Source organism: Grus americana, chromosome 9, assembly GCF_028858705.1.
Source record: "Grus americana isolate bGruAme1 chromosome 9, bGruAme1.mat, whole genome shotgun sequence".
Lineage (NCBI taxonomy): Eukaryota > Metazoa > Chordata > Aves > Gruiformes > Gruidae > Grus > Grus americana.
Genome location: NC_072860.1, coordinates 77,790 through 92,669, shown reverse-complemented (window position 1 = coordinate 92,669; position 14,880 = coordinate 77,790). Strand labels below are relative to the sequence as shown.

At 62.5% G+C, this 14,880-nt stretch overlaps 1 protein-coding gene across 32 annotated transcripts in view; it reads left to right on the top strand.

Moving 5' to 3' along the window:
• The window catches only part of KIF1A (kinesin family member 1A), a 41,797-nt gene that overhangs the window by 16,272 nt on the left and 10,645 nt on the right, over positions 1-14,880 (top strand). For 14 of the 32 annotated variants that reach the window (XM_054835526.1, XM_054835533.1, XM_054835536.1 and 11 more), the window contains 23 exons: positions 342-421; positions 757-832; positions 2,981-3,060; positions 3,359-3,465; positions 4,095-4,178; positions 4,304-4,484; positions 4,567-4,639; positions 4,887-4,980; positions 5,075-5,223; positions 5,383-5,561; positions 5,651-5,788; positions 6,721-6,987; positions 10,362-10,480; positions 10,570-10,655; positions 10,977-11,115; positions 11,306-11,471; positions 11,822-11,912; positions 12,330-12,448; positions 12,627-12,682; positions 13,399-13,507; positions 13,629-13,695; positions 13,785-13,869; positions 14,250-14,355. In XM_054835526.1, coding sequence (XP_054691501.1) covers positions 342-421; positions 757-832; positions 2,981-3,060; positions 3,359-3,465; positions 4,095-4,178; positions 4,304-4,484; positions 4,567-4,639; positions 4,887-4,980; positions 5,075-5,223; positions 5,383-5,561; positions 5,651-5,788; positions 6,721-6,987; positions 10,362-10,480; positions 10,570-10,655; positions 10,977-11,115; positions 11,306-11,471; positions 11,822-11,912; positions 12,330-12,448; positions 12,627-12,682; positions 13,399-13,507; positions 13,629-13,695; positions 13,785-13,869; positions 14,250-14,355 — 2,651 coding nt within the window. The remainder of the gene's footprint in view (positions 1-341; positions 422-756; positions 833-2,980; positions 3,061-3,358; positions 3,466-4,094; positions 4,179-4,303; positions 4,485-4,566; positions 4,640-4,886; positions 4,981-5,074; positions 5,224-5,382; positions 5,562-5,650; positions 5,789-6,720; positions 6,988-10,361; positions 10,481-10,569; positions 10,656-10,976; positions 11,116-11,305; positions 11,472-11,821; positions 11,913-12,329; positions 12,449-12,626; positions 12,683-13,398; positions 13,508-13,628; positions 13,696-13,784; positions 13,870-14,249; positions 14,356-14,880) is intronic. The other 18 variants (XM_054835557.1, XM_054835556.1, XM_054835554.1 and 15 more) reach the window with 2 other exon arrangements.

Genomic DNA, 14,880 nt, shown 5'->3' with positions numbered 1-14,880 from the left:
GGTTTGGCATGGTAGGGTCCACCTGGTGCTGCCGTCCTCCCCGTGGGGTGGCTGCTGCCTTTGCCCTGTGGGATGGGCACTCCTGGCTTGGGATGGGTGTTCCCGGCTCCGCATGGCGCAGGAGCAGGCTGGTGGCAGGGGGACGGGGAGGCTGGTCTTTGTGCCTCGCTCTTTGAATGGGATGGGATGATGGAAAGACGTGGGTGAAATGCTGCCGTGGCTCATTTAAACCAGCCTGGCACCGGGACCAGCGTCCCGCTGCGGCATGCTGGGCAGAGCCTGGCAGAGCGGGCAGGTGCCCGTAGGACGTGCAAACCCCCTGCTGACCCTGTGCTCGCCAGGAAACGGAGAAGATTATTGCGGAGCTGAATGAGACATGGGAGGAGAAGCTGCGGAGGACAGAAGCAATCCGGATGGAGAGGTAGGTGGGTTGGGATGGGATGGGGTTCCCCAGGCATCTTCCTTCCTCTGCGCTTTGCCTACAGCAGTTTAGTTCCTGGGGGCAGCCGGGCGATTTGACCATTCAGCCCATACCCTGGCTGCCCCCCCAGGCACCTCAGTGCCCACCACGTTAGCCCGCACGGATGTGGTCTGCTCCGGGAAGCCCTCCTGAGGCATGGAGAGAGCTGTAGCAAGCCCTATGGCTGTGATTTGTGGGGAAAACTGGTGGGCTCGGGTCCCATCCTGCGCTTGTCTGGTGTCAGCTCCAGGGGCTCGTGGGGCTTTGACAGACTCTTCTTTCCCTTGCTCCTTCAGGGAAGCGTTGCTGGCTGAAATGGGGGTGGCCATGAGGGAGGACGGAGGCACCTTGGGTGTTTTCTCTCCTAAAAAGGTAGGATCATCTTATTCTCTTCTTCCTGGCAAACAAGGGCTGGTTCGTACCCCCGCAACTCCCTTCTGACCTGCCCTGTCGCTACCGGTCAGCCTCAAATATTTCACTAGCCTTTTCTTGGCTCTGAAACCTACGGGGGAAACTCCAGTGTTGACCCTGCTGGGTACGGACATCAGTAGAAACACGTGGCTGAATGTCCAGTCCCTATTGCCTGGATGCTGTCCCCATTCAGGTGGGGACTTCGCTGATGATTGCTGTGTTGGACTTCAGTGTCAGCTTATAAAAATCCCTACTTTGGGGTGTTTGAAATTGCTGCCCCTGAAACCGGCAAGTCCTCGCTGAGAAGTGTGGGCGTGGAAACATTCCGTACTCTTTATTGCTTGGAGCATCCTGTATAATATTTCCTAAGAAAATACTGGCTGTGCCCCAAAGAGTTTGTGTGCCAGCGAACCCTGCCGAGCACCATTTACAGCACGTCACTGCCCCTCGCTCATCTGTACAACCTTCTCAGTAGTGACCTCCAGTTTACAGCCCCAACCCCTGGAGCCCGCAGAGCAGCATGGGTTGCTGAGGTGCAGGTAGGACCAGGGCACGCTTGCTCGGCTCTCCCACCGTGCTGAGGGATGTTCTGAGAGCTGCCTCAGCAGCTGATGCTGGTTGGCTTGGCCAAACGTCTTAGTCAACGCCTGTGTCCCCAGCTGAGGTGGTGACATTCAGTGATGAAGGCTTCAGGACCTTCCCCTTGCCTGCCTCGCTGTGGCTCTTAGGACAAATTTCTACACCATCATCTTTGTTTCTCGTTCTTGTCTCAGCCACTGCCTGTTAGGAGCCCAGACCTTTGTGTAGAAAATGTGGGGGTTTATTCCCTGAAACAGGTTTGTCTTGGAGCTGGGGCATCGCTGTGGTGGTCTTGGTGCCTCCTCGCTCTTCAGCTGTCTGACAGATGGAAACTCTTCTGACTTCTCCAGTGGCTGGCAAGGAAAGTTAGTGTCCATAGCATTCGTTTTGTTAAGGGCAAAGCAGGGCAGGACTTGGTTGTCCTGCTGTATGCCATTGCTGGGGTGCTTATCACCCCAAGAAGCTCAGTGGAAGGTAAGAGCATCTGCCTTCCACTAGCCAGCCTTGCAAATCTGGAGAAAAACTGCAAGCTGAAGGAGTCTCAGACCCCAGGGCCACGTATCTGCCTAGAGGGGCCTGAGGTTAAATGTTACGGCCAACTTATTCCTGCCAGCCACCGTGGAGAAGAGCCTGGGTTTCCCTTGACCTCCAGCTCTCCTGCACTGTTTGGAGTGAGCGTCTCCTGTCAGCCAGGGCTCGTAGCACTGTCGTGCCGGGGAAACCTCTGCATGCCAGGTGTCAGCGGGCTGACAGGACATTTCTTACGGTCTCTGTTCTTATTTCTGGGAAACTCAGAACTTCACCTACCGATACTCCTGGGATTTTGCCTGTTGCCTGAAGGTGCAATTGCGGCAGCTCGCGATGGGGTCAGATAAGCTAGCTGCGGCCGGAGAGGTCTGTGGGTGGGGGAGAAACTTCCCTCTCATCAGGAACAAAGTGATTTGTGACCGGGGGGGAAGAAGGTTCTGGGAGGGAACTGTTAGGAAGGAGATCAAGGAGTGAAATTCAGCCTGGACATACGGCTTCAGGGCTCCACTACTTTTGGTTGAACAGCCGCTGCGTGGGACGTGTCTTTGCCTCAGCCACACTGTCCACAGCGGAGCTGGGGGCCACCGGTGAGGCAACGGCCCATGGGCACGCAGCACGGGTGAGCAGGATCCCACCCCAGGAGACACTAAGCCGTATCAGGGCCTCTCCATGGGAATTGTTCAGCTCCATGTTGGGCCTGTTTGCACCACGAATTTTCAAAGGCAGGTGGGGGAAGGGGGCCCCAGGGCTTGACCCCTTGAGGAGGAGAGCAAGGAGGCGTGTGGAGGCAGGTCATCCTCATCCCAGCTGCTCGGTTCTCTGCAGTCCCCTTGAAAAGCACCTGCCTGGGCATGTTGTCCTGGAGCTGTGGAGGGCAGGAGAGCCCATCCATGTGCAGGGGGCAGCCTGAGGTGCTGCTGAGTTTCCATCTCCCTCAGGAGCATCCCTTGGTGCCCAGGTAGATGGGGCGTGCTGGGGTGACTCCTTGTTCGTCTCTCCCAGACGCCCCACTTGGTCAACCTGAACGAAGACCCGCTCATGTCCGAGTGCCTTCTCTACTACATCAAGGACGGGATAACAAGGTGAGGGCCAGGTTCTGCAGAGCGGTGAGAGCCCAGCCCGTATCTCAGCGCCTGACTTGCCCGGGTGGACAGCGGGGTGACAGCTGTCCCCAGGCTGGGCACCATTCCCGGGGCATCCCCAAAGTGCCGTAGCCACACAGGAAAAATGTATTTGCCTGGCGATCTCATCAGGGACGTTGGTCCTGCTGTGCACCAAAGGCTGCTTCTGTCGGCCCCAAAGATAGTTTTGGGGGGAGGCCTGGGGAGGGGCTGCTTTGGGGAAGGATCGAGCTGGCTTGAGCTGGGTTTCCACCACCAGGGTTGGCCGGGAAGATGCAGAGAAGAGGCAGGACATCGTTCTCAGCGGGCACTTCATTAAGGAAGAGCACTGCCTTTTCCGCAGCGACACCAAAACCGGCGGTGAAGGTATTCCTTGTCTGGAGGGGCTCCACCACCCTGGGGACCCCGGTTCCTCTGCATGTCCCCAGCACCTGCACCCAGCCAGGGGCCCTGCCCTCCTCAGACTAGTGGGGCTCTTCTGCATGGCTGTGGCCTCTCCACGCTTCCGGAGCAAGCCACGACCCTCACCTAGCTGGGAGGGAAGCTCATGCAAGGCACGTGGAAGCCGCCGGGTGAGGCAAGCCAGGGAGATCAGGGCGGGAGGGAAGAGCAGACCGTAGACAATTCCCTCTCCCAAGATGCGGAGCAGAGCCCACCCTGCAAACCAGCAGGAACCCGGAGGTGAAAGGGCTTTGGGAGACAAGCCTGGGGAGGCTGGCGATGCATGCTGGAGGCTCTGATCTCTCACGTCCAGTCTCCATCTGCTTGTGGTCCTTGGGACTGCACTGACTAACATGAGGTTGGCCAAGCCCTGTTGGTTGCCCAGGGTGTGGGTGCTGCTGGTGGGTACTCTAGTGTCGTCCCCCCTCCGCACCTGAGGTGCTGGCTGGGGCAGCTCCCCCTTTCCAAGGCTGCAGGAGCAGGAGATGCAGGATTTAGCCCTCTGCTTCCACCTTACCTTCGCTCCCTCTCTCCCCCTCCCGCCGTCTCTGCAGTAATAGTGACCCTGGAGCCCTGTGAAGGTGCTGACACCTATGTGAACGGCAAAAAGGTGACGGAGCCCAGCGTCCTGCGCTCAGGTGGGTCCCCGGAGCTGGCATGCCTGCGCTGCTCTAACCTACCTCCCTCCATCCCATGGGTGCCCTGCAGGTTGTCCCACCTTAAACCCACGCCCTTTCCCCAAACCCGACGTGCATCCGTGTAGGAAACCGCATCATCATGGGGAAGAGCCACGTCTTCCGCTTCAACCACCCTGAGCAGGCGCGGCAGGAGCGGGAGCGGACCCCCTGCGCCGAGACCCCTGCGGAGCCCGTGGACTGGGCTTTCGCCCAAAGAGAGCTGCTGGAGAAGCAGGGCATCGACATGAAGCAGGAGATGGAGCAGCGGTGAGGGCACAGGGGCTGGGGCGATGGGGAGTTGGGTATCTGCCTCCAGGTTGGTCATCCTCTCCTTCCCCATTCCTCCCAGGCTCCAGGAACTGGAGGACCAGTACCGGAGGGAGCGGGAGGAGGCAAATTACCTTCTTGAGCAGCAGAGGCTGGTAGGTGGCCAGGACCTGGCTCCTTCTCAGGCTGCCCAGGCATGACTGAGTCCTGGCGGATGTTTGTGTGGGGTGGCTCTGTCCTAAAAATAAGGGCCAAGCCGTCGTTCCTGGGGTTGTCCCTGCAAACACAGATCCAGAGGAGGGAGGAGGCTGGGTTCCCGCAGCGGGGAGGAAGCGCTGTGTGGCAGTGTGGGGGAAGGTCACGCCTTGTGGGCTGCATTGTCCCTCTCCCTGCTTCCCCCAGGACTATGAGAGCAAACTGGAGGCTTTGCAGAAGCAGATGGACTCTAGGTATTACCCTGAGGCAAATGAGGAAGAGGAAGAACCTGAGGATGAAGGTGAGGGCTGGTTGCCACCACAGGGTTTTGACGCTCTCTGCGGTAGCGTCCTCCCTCCCGGTGGTGGGGTGACTGTCCCTCCATGTCCCCACAGTGCAGTGGACAGAGCGGGAGTTTGAGCTGGCCCTCTGGGCCTTTAGGAAGTGGAAGTGGTACCAGTTCACCTCCCTCCGCGACCTGCTCTGGGGCAATGCCATCTTCCTCAAGGAAGCCAATGCCATCAGTGTGGAGCTGAAGAAGAAGGTGGGTGCCCAGGGCTCCTCCCTGGCTTGCTGCGGCACCCGCAGCAGAGGCCACGAGCATGGGCAGCTGGGAAGGTGCTGAGCAGGGGGTCACCGAAGGCACCGTGCGGAGCCCGCTGTCCTCCTGGGCGGCTCACCGTCCCGCTCTGCCCCTCTCCAGGTCCAGTTCCAGTTCGTGCTCCTCACAGACACGCTGTACTCACCTCTCCCTCCCGACCTCCTGCCTCCTGATGCCGCCAAGGACCGGGAGAAGCGGCCGTTCCCCCGGACCATCGTGGCTGTAGAGGTGCAGGACCAGAAGAACGGGGCGACACATTACTGGACCCTGGAGAAGCTGAGGTGGGCGAACGATGCCCGCGCCGGGGAGGGCTTGGCCGGCCTCAGCCTGGTTTCTCACCACCGCCCACTGCGTCCCCCTCTGCCTGCAGGCAGCGCCTGGACCTGATGCGTGAAATGTATGACCGTGCAGCTGAAGTGCCTTCTAGCGTCATCGAGGACTGTGACAACGTGGTGACCGGCGGGGATCCTTTCTACGACCGCTTCCCCTGGTTCAGGCTGGTCGGCAGGTGAGCGCTTCGGCTCCTTCTAAGCACGGCTGGGACCCGCAGGCAGCCCTGCGTGAGGAAGTGCTGCCAGCTCTGCCCCGAGCAGGGCATTCGTTTCCCTGGGGCCGCGCCGGGGGAGGACGCGTTGCCCCCCCAGTGCCAGTCGGGGCCCGTCTTGCTGCGATGGTTCTCTTCCGCGTTGGCTGCCAGGACCCCGAGGGACCTGCGAGCCACCGGCAACGCTCCCGCTGCCTGCCGTAACGCAGTGCTGTGAGGCGTGGGCTCTCGGCTCGCCACTGGTGGGAGGCGGGGGGCCACGGCTGTCCGGCAGGCCGAGAGCCCGTGCCGTCGCAACCTCCGCCCCAGCGGGCACGCGTCCATGTGCACGCGTTGGTGTCCAGCATCCGTCCGTACGGTATGTTCCCCCGTCTCCGTGCACTTCCCGCATGCTGGTTGGAAGGGTGCGGCGCCGGCGACGAGGACGGGCCGCTCCAGAGAAGGGGTCTGCCCTGGCAGGCACGGGGAGCAGGGGGCTGAGCTGCATGGCCCAACCAACCGCACCCACTGCGGAGGCATCCCCCTCGTGCCATGGCACGTGGAGAGATCCCCTTCGGCAGCGGGGGCGGTGGCGAGCCTTGTGCCACCCGCTCCGTCCCTGTGTTGCCCGCAAAGCCAGCGAGGGGAATCCCCACAGTTTGCACCGGTTCCTGGGTCGCTCTTTCCTCTGCCCTTTATCGCGGATGGCCATTGGTGGCTTCCTTTAGAGATGCACCGGATGGGCAGGTCTTTATTTCCCCACGTCCCTTGGTTTAAGCAGAAAAAACCCCGACCCCAAAACCCAACTGAGAAAAAAAAAAAAACCAACCCCCAAAAAAGCAGATTTCCTATTCTTGCTCTCTCTGTTTGGAACAGCTGGTGTTAACCTGTCTTCTATCTTGTCGTACTAACCTTAGTTCAGATATCTCTGGCTGCAACAGCTCTCCTCTTTTCAACACATGCATGAGCGAGCGCATGGCTGATCTCACCCCCTCCCCTACCTTCTCGAACCCCGACTCCGACATCACCGAGCCTGCTGACGAGCAGCACCAGGGGCAGGAGGAGGAGGAGGAGGAGGAGGAGGAGGCGGAGGACCTGGAGGAAGACATCTTTCCGGAGTGCCCGCTGTGTGATGGCCGGGATCCGTTTTACGACCGCTCCCCCCTGTTCAGTTTAGTAGGAAGGTTGGTGAGGTTTTAGGAGAGCATGCCGGGAAGGAACTAGCTCTTTCGCATGAGGGAACTGCTTTCGGACATGACTCCCACCTCTGGGGCGTCCCGGAGGTGCAGGGGGCGGCCGGCCGGCCAGGATTGCTGCCGAGCCTGGGGCGCCCGGCGGGGCGGCGAGGTGCCCACTGAGGTAGGGCTGTGACGGGCATCGCAGCAGTAGGGATGGCAGGGGAGCGCGGACGGCGCCAGCTCTGCCGGAGACCATTTAGGCAGGTCCCTCTTTGGGGCAGCCCCCGAGAAGGGAAGCTCTGCCGCATCGCTGGCACTGACGGAGCCGGGGGAGCTGCAACAGGGGTCTTGGTCCCGGGCGTTCCTGTCCCAGGGAGGGCCACCTCCCGCTCCTCTCAGGGTGACCCCGCAGTGCTGCTGGCTGGGGACACGCAGGCGCTTCGAAGCCGTGCGTGCCTTTGGCGCCGGCTTGGCTGTCCCGGCTGCGCTGGTCGGCGTGAGACCCCTGGACACGGAGGCTTGGGTGTCCCCAGGTGGTCAGGAGGGCGAAGCCAAGGGGAGCAAGGGGAGAGCTGGGTGCAGGAGGGAGAGGAGGACTCTGCGAAGAGCGGTGTTTTCTCTCACCACCTGTGCCCAGCGCCTGGCTTGGGGCCATCCCTGTCGGCGTGGCACAGGAGGTGTTCAGGGAGGTCATGGGGACCTGGGCGTGGGCTCCTGCTCCTTGTCTCAGCCAAGGACGAGAACTTTGATTTCTCGTACCTGTTGGCCAGGAGACACCCCCCGCCCCTGGGGTCCGTCAGTCTCGTCCTAGAGAAACCCACCAGCTGCCACAAAACTGGCTGTGCTGCCAAACCCGGTCGCAATCTGCCGATCCCCAAAATGGGATGCGGTGCTGCCAGCTCTGCTCCGGGGTTTTCCCAAGGGGATGTGTTCCCGGAGCTGGTCCCAGAGCCTCTGCCCCAGGCAGGAACCAGAGGGGCTCAGGATGGTGAACCTCTCCCTGCTGGGGCTGCCTGATGGGTGGAGCTGGACCTCCTCTTCCTTGGTGTGTTAAAGCCAGGCTTTATCCCTGCTAGGCAGGGTGGGGAGGACGGGGACCAGCACAGGCAGAGAGGGCAGAGGTGGGGTAAGAGTCCTGCAGCCTCAGACCGAAAGAGCTGGGTTCTTCCCCCCCCTTTTTTTTTCTTTTTTCCTTTTTTCCTTCTTAAAAAAAAAAAAAAATCAAAAAAACCCCAAAACTCTCAGGGGCACCTGAAAAAACCAAACAAGGCCCTGTGGCAGTGGCCTCGCTCCATGCCGGGGGCACATTCCCCAGAGCTCAGCACCTTCTGACTTCTTTTGAGTCTGCCCTGGGTTTGGCTCCCTGCGCAGCAGCTCCGCCGTCCACATTTCTTGTGAAGTGTGCTTGGATTGGTTTATGATTGGATCCTTGTCTTTGAGTTTTTTCCTTTGTTTCTTTTTTTTTCCTTTTTTTTTTTTAGGTTGGTTTTTTTTTTAGTTTTTTAGTTTTTTGGGGTTTTTTTTCTTTTTAGCTGCTGGCTCTATCTCTCCAAAGCTTTAGCGAAAATTGGGGTTATTTCACTTTCGTCTTCCTTTGGAAAGGCTTTTCCTTGGTCTGAGCATGCCATCTTTGCACCTCACCAATCTTGTGGTTAGTGTCCCTGCCCTCCTTCCTCTAGTGACACACTTGTCCCCCTCCTCCCTGCCCGCCCCCTTCCCTCCTTTCCTCCCCCCTCCAACCCCTTGGCTTCAACACCAGCTGCCCAGTGATTTCGGGAGGGGGTCGCACCCAGATCCCCGTGCTTTCGAGACCTCCTTGTGGTCGCAGGGCTCTGCCCTGGGCATGCAGCCCTGCCAGGAAGCCCTGGCACGGTCCAGCCACTTGTCCCTGGTGGCCTCCAAGAAGAGATGGGGCGAGACGGGCCCAACAGGAGACGTTGATGGAGCATCACCTTTGCTTCCACAACTTGAGTCCTTGGAGATGCTTTGGGTAGAAAAAGCCTCAAGCAGTGGTTGGTGGTCAATGGGAACCCCCCCGGGCACTTTGGGGTGCCATTGGATGTCTGCAGAGACACCTGCGAGGTTGGGATGTCACAAGCAGTGCTGCCAGCTGCCTAGAGATGCCACCTTCATGGGAACCTCCCGAAGCAGAAGTGTCCTGGCCGGCCCCAGCACCATCCTGCCCCACGACGTCTGAAGACACCATGTATCAAGACGCTGGTGGGCACCCCAGGGAGGGGTGCTGGGCACCCTGCACCCCGCCTTGCTGGGAGCAGTGCCGCCCCACAGGCGAGGGTAGTTCGCGCCTCTCGGCAGGGAGCTTGTCACCGTGGAGGGCATGGCGTGCCGCCGTCACCAGAGTGCCAGGAGGCCGGCCGGCCGGCGGCGAGGTTGAGGATGGCGGCAAGAGGAGGCAAAACACTTGAAAAACAGGGAGCTGCGGCCTGGTGGGAGGTGCTGGCAGAGACGTGGTGCGGCCATCACGTGGAGTCCGGGCACAGTACCTTGCCGCGGTGGCGTCAGTGACCTGGATGGCACAGAGACAGCGGAGAGGCTCAGCCTGCTGCACGGGGAGCGGGCAGCTCCTTCCTCGCCCACAGGGAGAAGCCGGCTGTGCCGTCCCTGTGACGTGCTAGTGGGCGGCCTGGGACCCCAAAGCCACGTGCATGAAGGGACGGGGCAGGGGGACACACGCCGCCGATGCCGCCGACCACGCCGTGCAGCCTCCCTTGCAGCCGGGCAAAGGCCGCCTGCAGCCACCAGCGGTCCTGCGACACCGCGGGCAGAGCTGGGGCCAGGACCCACCCCCCCTCCGGCAGGTTCATCTCTGGAGGCTTCTGGCCTCCGGCCAGGATCTCCTCCTCTCCCCTCCCTTGCTCCCGCTGGCCTCTGCCTCCCTCGTCACCTTCCCTTTCCCCCTCTCCTCGCCCCTGTCCCCCCCACCCCCCCGGTGACTCCGCAGCCGCCCCCGAGTTGTGTCGTAGCACCTCCTGCCCTAGTCCTCCAGCTCTCCACCACAGAGAAGGTCCTCTTCCCTCCCAGCTTCACGGCGGCACCAGCGCGGCCCCCCTCCCCTCCCCGCCCGCCACGGAGGTGACAGCCGGAGAGGTACGCAAGCCCCGTCTGCTTCGTGGTGCTGCCCGCGGCGCGCTGCCTGCCCGCCTGCCTGCGGCACGCTGCCCGCCCGCTGCCCGCTACCCGCCCCTCTCGGCTGGCCCTGGCTGCCTTCTTTTTAGTTTTGCTTTGCAGCGCCGCGGTCGCGCCGTGAGCGGTGACCTGGGATCCCGGCCGCTGCCGGCTGCGCCACCTGCACCTGGGGACCGGCGGATGGGAGCAGTGACCGCCCCCCCGTGTTGTGTGTGTCCCCCCCTCTCTGGCAGGGCCTTCGTCTACCTGAGCAACCTCCTCTATCCAGTGCCACTGGTCCACCGCGTGGCCATCGTCAGTGAGAAGGGCGAGGTGAAGGGCTTCTTGCGCGTGGCCGTCCAGGCCATCTCAGGTAGGAGGCGGACCCCTCCCCCCCCAGCTCACCCCTCTTATCCCCCGTGCCCCCCCCCCCCCAGCTCACCCCCATCCCTCCTCCTCCAGCGGATGAGGAAGCCCCTGACTATGGGTCCGGCGTGCGGCAATCAGGGACGGCCAAGATATCCTTCGATGACCAGCACTTTGAGAAGGTACGGTGGCAGTCAGCTCTTGGGGAGTGTCCGGGAGGCACAGACCCCTGCCTGCCACGGCGATGCTCCCCCTCACAACCGCCAGGCTCCCAGAGGTGCAGGCATCACACCGAAGGGACTGTGCTCCTGGGCCACCCCACGGCCCCCTGGCACCCACCTGTGCACCCTGCTCTTGCTCGTGTCCCGGGGAGGGGGCCAGTGGGGCTGCTGTCGGGTGGGAGGGGAGAGCTCGAGGTGCCCCAGTGCTCAGGGCAGTGGCAGCGGTGTGAACGGGACCACCTCGGGGACCACCAGCATCCCTGAACCGCTCTCCCGGCACAGTTCCAGTCAGAGTCGTGCCCGGCCGTGGGGATGTCTCGCTCTGGGACCTCCCAGGAGGAGCTGCGCATCGTGGAAGGCCAGGGGCAGGTCAGCGATGTGGGTCCCTCCGCCGACGAAGTCAACAACAACACGTGCGCAGGTGAGGGGGTGCCGACAAGCGGTCGGGGTGCTGACAAACGGTTGAGGTGCTGCCTCCCACCCTGGCACTCAGCCTCCTGCACCCGCCCAAGCGTCAAAAGCCCGCTGCCCCGGTACGGGGCTGCTGGCAGACACCGGAAGGGTGGCCCCCTCCCCCGGCCTTGCTGAGGACCCACTCCCCGTCCCCACAGTGACCCCGGAGGACCTTCTGGATAGCCCGGAGAAGCCTACGCCGGATGGGCCGCTGGAGACGGCTCTGGACCACCTGAAGCTGGGCAGCGTCTTCACTTTCCGTGTGACGGTCCTGCAAGCCTCCAGCATCTCCGCAGAATACGCAGACATCTTCTGCCAGTTCAAGTGAGCGCCCGGTGCCTCCCGCATCTCCCGCTGTGTGCCGGCCATTGCCCCGGGGCTGGCGGTGAATGTCGGGGAGCCCCAGCCCCCCAACCTCTGACCCCTTCATGGATGGGGAGGCAAAACCAAGGAATGCGGGATGAGCCCCTGCGCTTGTCTGGTGCCTTGTTTGGTCCCCGGCAAAAGGCAGGGAGAGGTTCCCACATGCTTCAGGGGGGTCCTGCGTCAGCCCAGAGTGCGGGTGGTGGCCCGGAGGGGAGCAGGCTCTTCTCCTGGTCCCTGCCCTCTCTCTCCTCCCTGCTCTGGCATGTCCCCATCCCTCGGCCCCCAAACCACCTTCCTTCCCTCCGCAGCTTCATCCATCGCCACGACGAGGCCTTTTCGACAGAACCCTTGAAGAACACGGGACGGGGGCCACCGCTGGGCTTCTATCATGTCCAAAATGTGCGTACTCCTCCCCTGCCCCCACGCCCTCACCCCCGTGGCTGCCAGGGTCTCTGCAGGGCTATCGGCTGGATCTTCTCCCCCCAGGGGAGCAGCTTCCTCCTGGCTTTCCCAGCCTGTCACAGCTACCTAGCTAAGCCAAACTTAAACAAGGTGGATGTGTGGGGGGAGGACTAAAAGCTGCTGCCCTCCACCCAAAAAGGCTGGGATTTCACGGCAGTGGTCTTGGTGGGGAGAGCACCCCCGGGCCACGGGGAAGGGGGTGGGTGAGGGATGCAGGGGATCAGACAGGCTTGCGCCCTGCCACCCTGCGCAGCTCCTCCTGGGAGGTCCCAGAGCGAGACATCCCCAGGTGCTGTTGCTGGCTGCATCCCTTTCCCAGCTAAACTGCACTGCCAATGGCTCCTTCTCTTCTAGATTGCCGTGGAGGTGACCAAGTCCTTCATTGAATACATCAAGACCCAGCCGATTGTATTCGAAGTCTTCGGGCACTACCAGCAGCACCCCTTCCCACCCCTCTGCAAGGACGTCCTGAGGTGGGTGCACCCTGGGCCACCCCTGGGTACCACGGGGGCACCTGGTGCCGCTGGCTTCTTGGGGACCCAAAGAAAGAGGAGGACAGGTGGTGGGAGGGGGTGGCCCCGGGGCATGGGTGGGGTTGGTCGGGTTCAGGGCTCCCCATGGATGCTGTAACCAAGCCAGTTCTCTCTGCAGCCCACTGAGGCCATCCCGGCGCCACTTCCCCCGTGTGATGCCGCTCTCGAAACCAGGTGGGTGATCTGGCCACCCGTGGTCCCTGTGCTGGGTTGCGGGGTCCCCTTCCCCAGGGAGACCAGTTAGGACCCCAGGGGCACCACAAAACGTACTGCAGGCCAGAGCACCCGAAAGCCCTTGGCACCCATTCCCGCAGCACCCGGCTGCTTCAAAGCCCCCTTCTCGCCTCCTGGGGAGCGGCAGGGAGGAGGCTGCCCACCCTGGATGGCTCCGATGGCCACCCAGCACCCCGATCCTGCAGGGGCTGCGGGGTCCTCACTGTGCTCTGGCCACCGAGACCTGAGCGGTTGGAATTTGGCTGTGCTGTGGTTTGCTGCGTGGTCCCCGCACCAAGCACCAGGGGAGCGTCCCTCTGCCTGTCCCTGAGCGGCTGTCCCCGAGCGTTCCCCGTAGCGGTGCCACGTAGTTTGGGATGTGCCTGTGGTGGGGCTGCGGGCTCAGGCCGTGCGTCTCAGGGATGGGTGAGGCTGGCTGCATCCTGACACCCTCGCTGCTCCACGCTGGGCGTGGGAGAAGGCACGCCAGTGGTCAGCGAGGTCCCTGGGATGGGGCTGTCCCTCTCCTGGGTGCTCCCTCCTGCCTGGCTGCTGCCGCTGTGTGTCTCCCCATGGTCCCTGCCTGCTCTGCCCTTACCCTGCCTGCCAGCAGCGTGCCTCGCTCCAAATGTCAGCAGCAAGCTCACCCTTTAAGCTGTCTTTCTGACCTGCTGCAGTGCCTGCAACGAAGCTGAGCAGCATGACTCGGCCCAGTGCTGGCCCGTGCCAGTGCAAGTACGACCTGATGGTCTTCTTCGAGATCTGTGAGCTGGAGGCCAACGGCGAGTAAGTCCAGCCGGAAGGGGGAGTGGGGAGGAGAGGGAGGCAGCACAGCAATTTGCCTGGTGCTCAGCACCTTCAGGCAGGCTGACGGAGCTCTGTGTCACGCTGCGATCATCTCCTCCAGCTACATCCCTGCCGTTGTGGACCACCGCGGAGGCATGCCGTGCCATGGGACCTTCCTCCTCCACCAGGTACCTCCTCCCCGAGATGCCCTGGCTCTGGCTTCTGCCAGGAGCTGTGTTAACTGTTGCCCCTTCTCTCTGGCCTTGGCGGGTCTCAGGGCATCCAGAGGAGAATCACTGTCACCTTGGTGCACGAAACAGGCAGCCTCATCCGCTGGAAGGAAGTGCGGGAGCTGGTTGTGGGTAAGCTGAGCCAGGTGGAGTGGGCTGTGAGCAACCCCTGGCCTGCTGAGCTCCTCATCGTCCTCTCAGGCTGTTTCTCACCCATGTTCCCACGCGGGGCTTTATGCCTCGTCTTCCCTCCCATCCTGCAACAGCAAAGCAGCAGCTGCCCGGCAGGTGACACCGGGACGCCATGTAGGCAGGACGCCTTGGTCCCGGCCACCGCGTCCAGGAGCTGGAGCAGGACCTCTGTCACTAAGCGGCCAAGCGCTGGGTGGCTGCTGCCCCTGATGAGGGGACTGCTGGGGGATGCAGGCGGGTGGGCTGCCCCTGCCCCTTGGGGGGACCCTCATGGGGCCACCGCCTGTCGCCTGAGCAGCATCCCCATGCTGTGCTTGCAGGTCGAATCCGGAACACCCCAGAAGCGGACGAGTCTCTCATCGACCCCAACATCCTGTCCCTGAACATCCTCTCCTCTGGGTACATCCGCCCTTCCCAGGACGACCGGTGCGTGCCGTCTTTTCTCTTGCTCTTCCCCCGCTGTGGTGAGGGCTGGGCGGGCGGACACATGGGGAGCCCTTTTCTCCCCTGGGGGGGCTCTCGACCCCTCTGCAGGGTCCTGCTGACCTGTTGCTGCCTTGGGGTGGGGCTTTTCTGGAGCTGCAGAGGGTCTCGGGGCTCAGGGCCACCAGCCCCCTTCCTCCTCCTCCCCGAGGCCTCTCGGCGCCAGGCTTTGGCACTACGGGGAATTTGGGTGGGGGTCCTGCTCTCTGGTGGTGCCTGTTACCGCCTGGCACAGAGAGCTGGTTGGTGCCGGTGCCGGGCGGATGTACCGACCCCGTGGGCGCAGGGGACCTGTCATGAAGGGTCACTTGGTGCCCGTAGCTGGTCCCTGCCCGCGTGGGAGTGGTGCAGAAAAGCCACCCCCCATCCCTGACGGGTGACTGTGGGGGTGCCTGTCCCTTCACACCCGTCCCGGGGGGCTCTGTGCCCCCGCTGGATTTGGCAGATGCGTGGGAGCGGCGGGGCCCA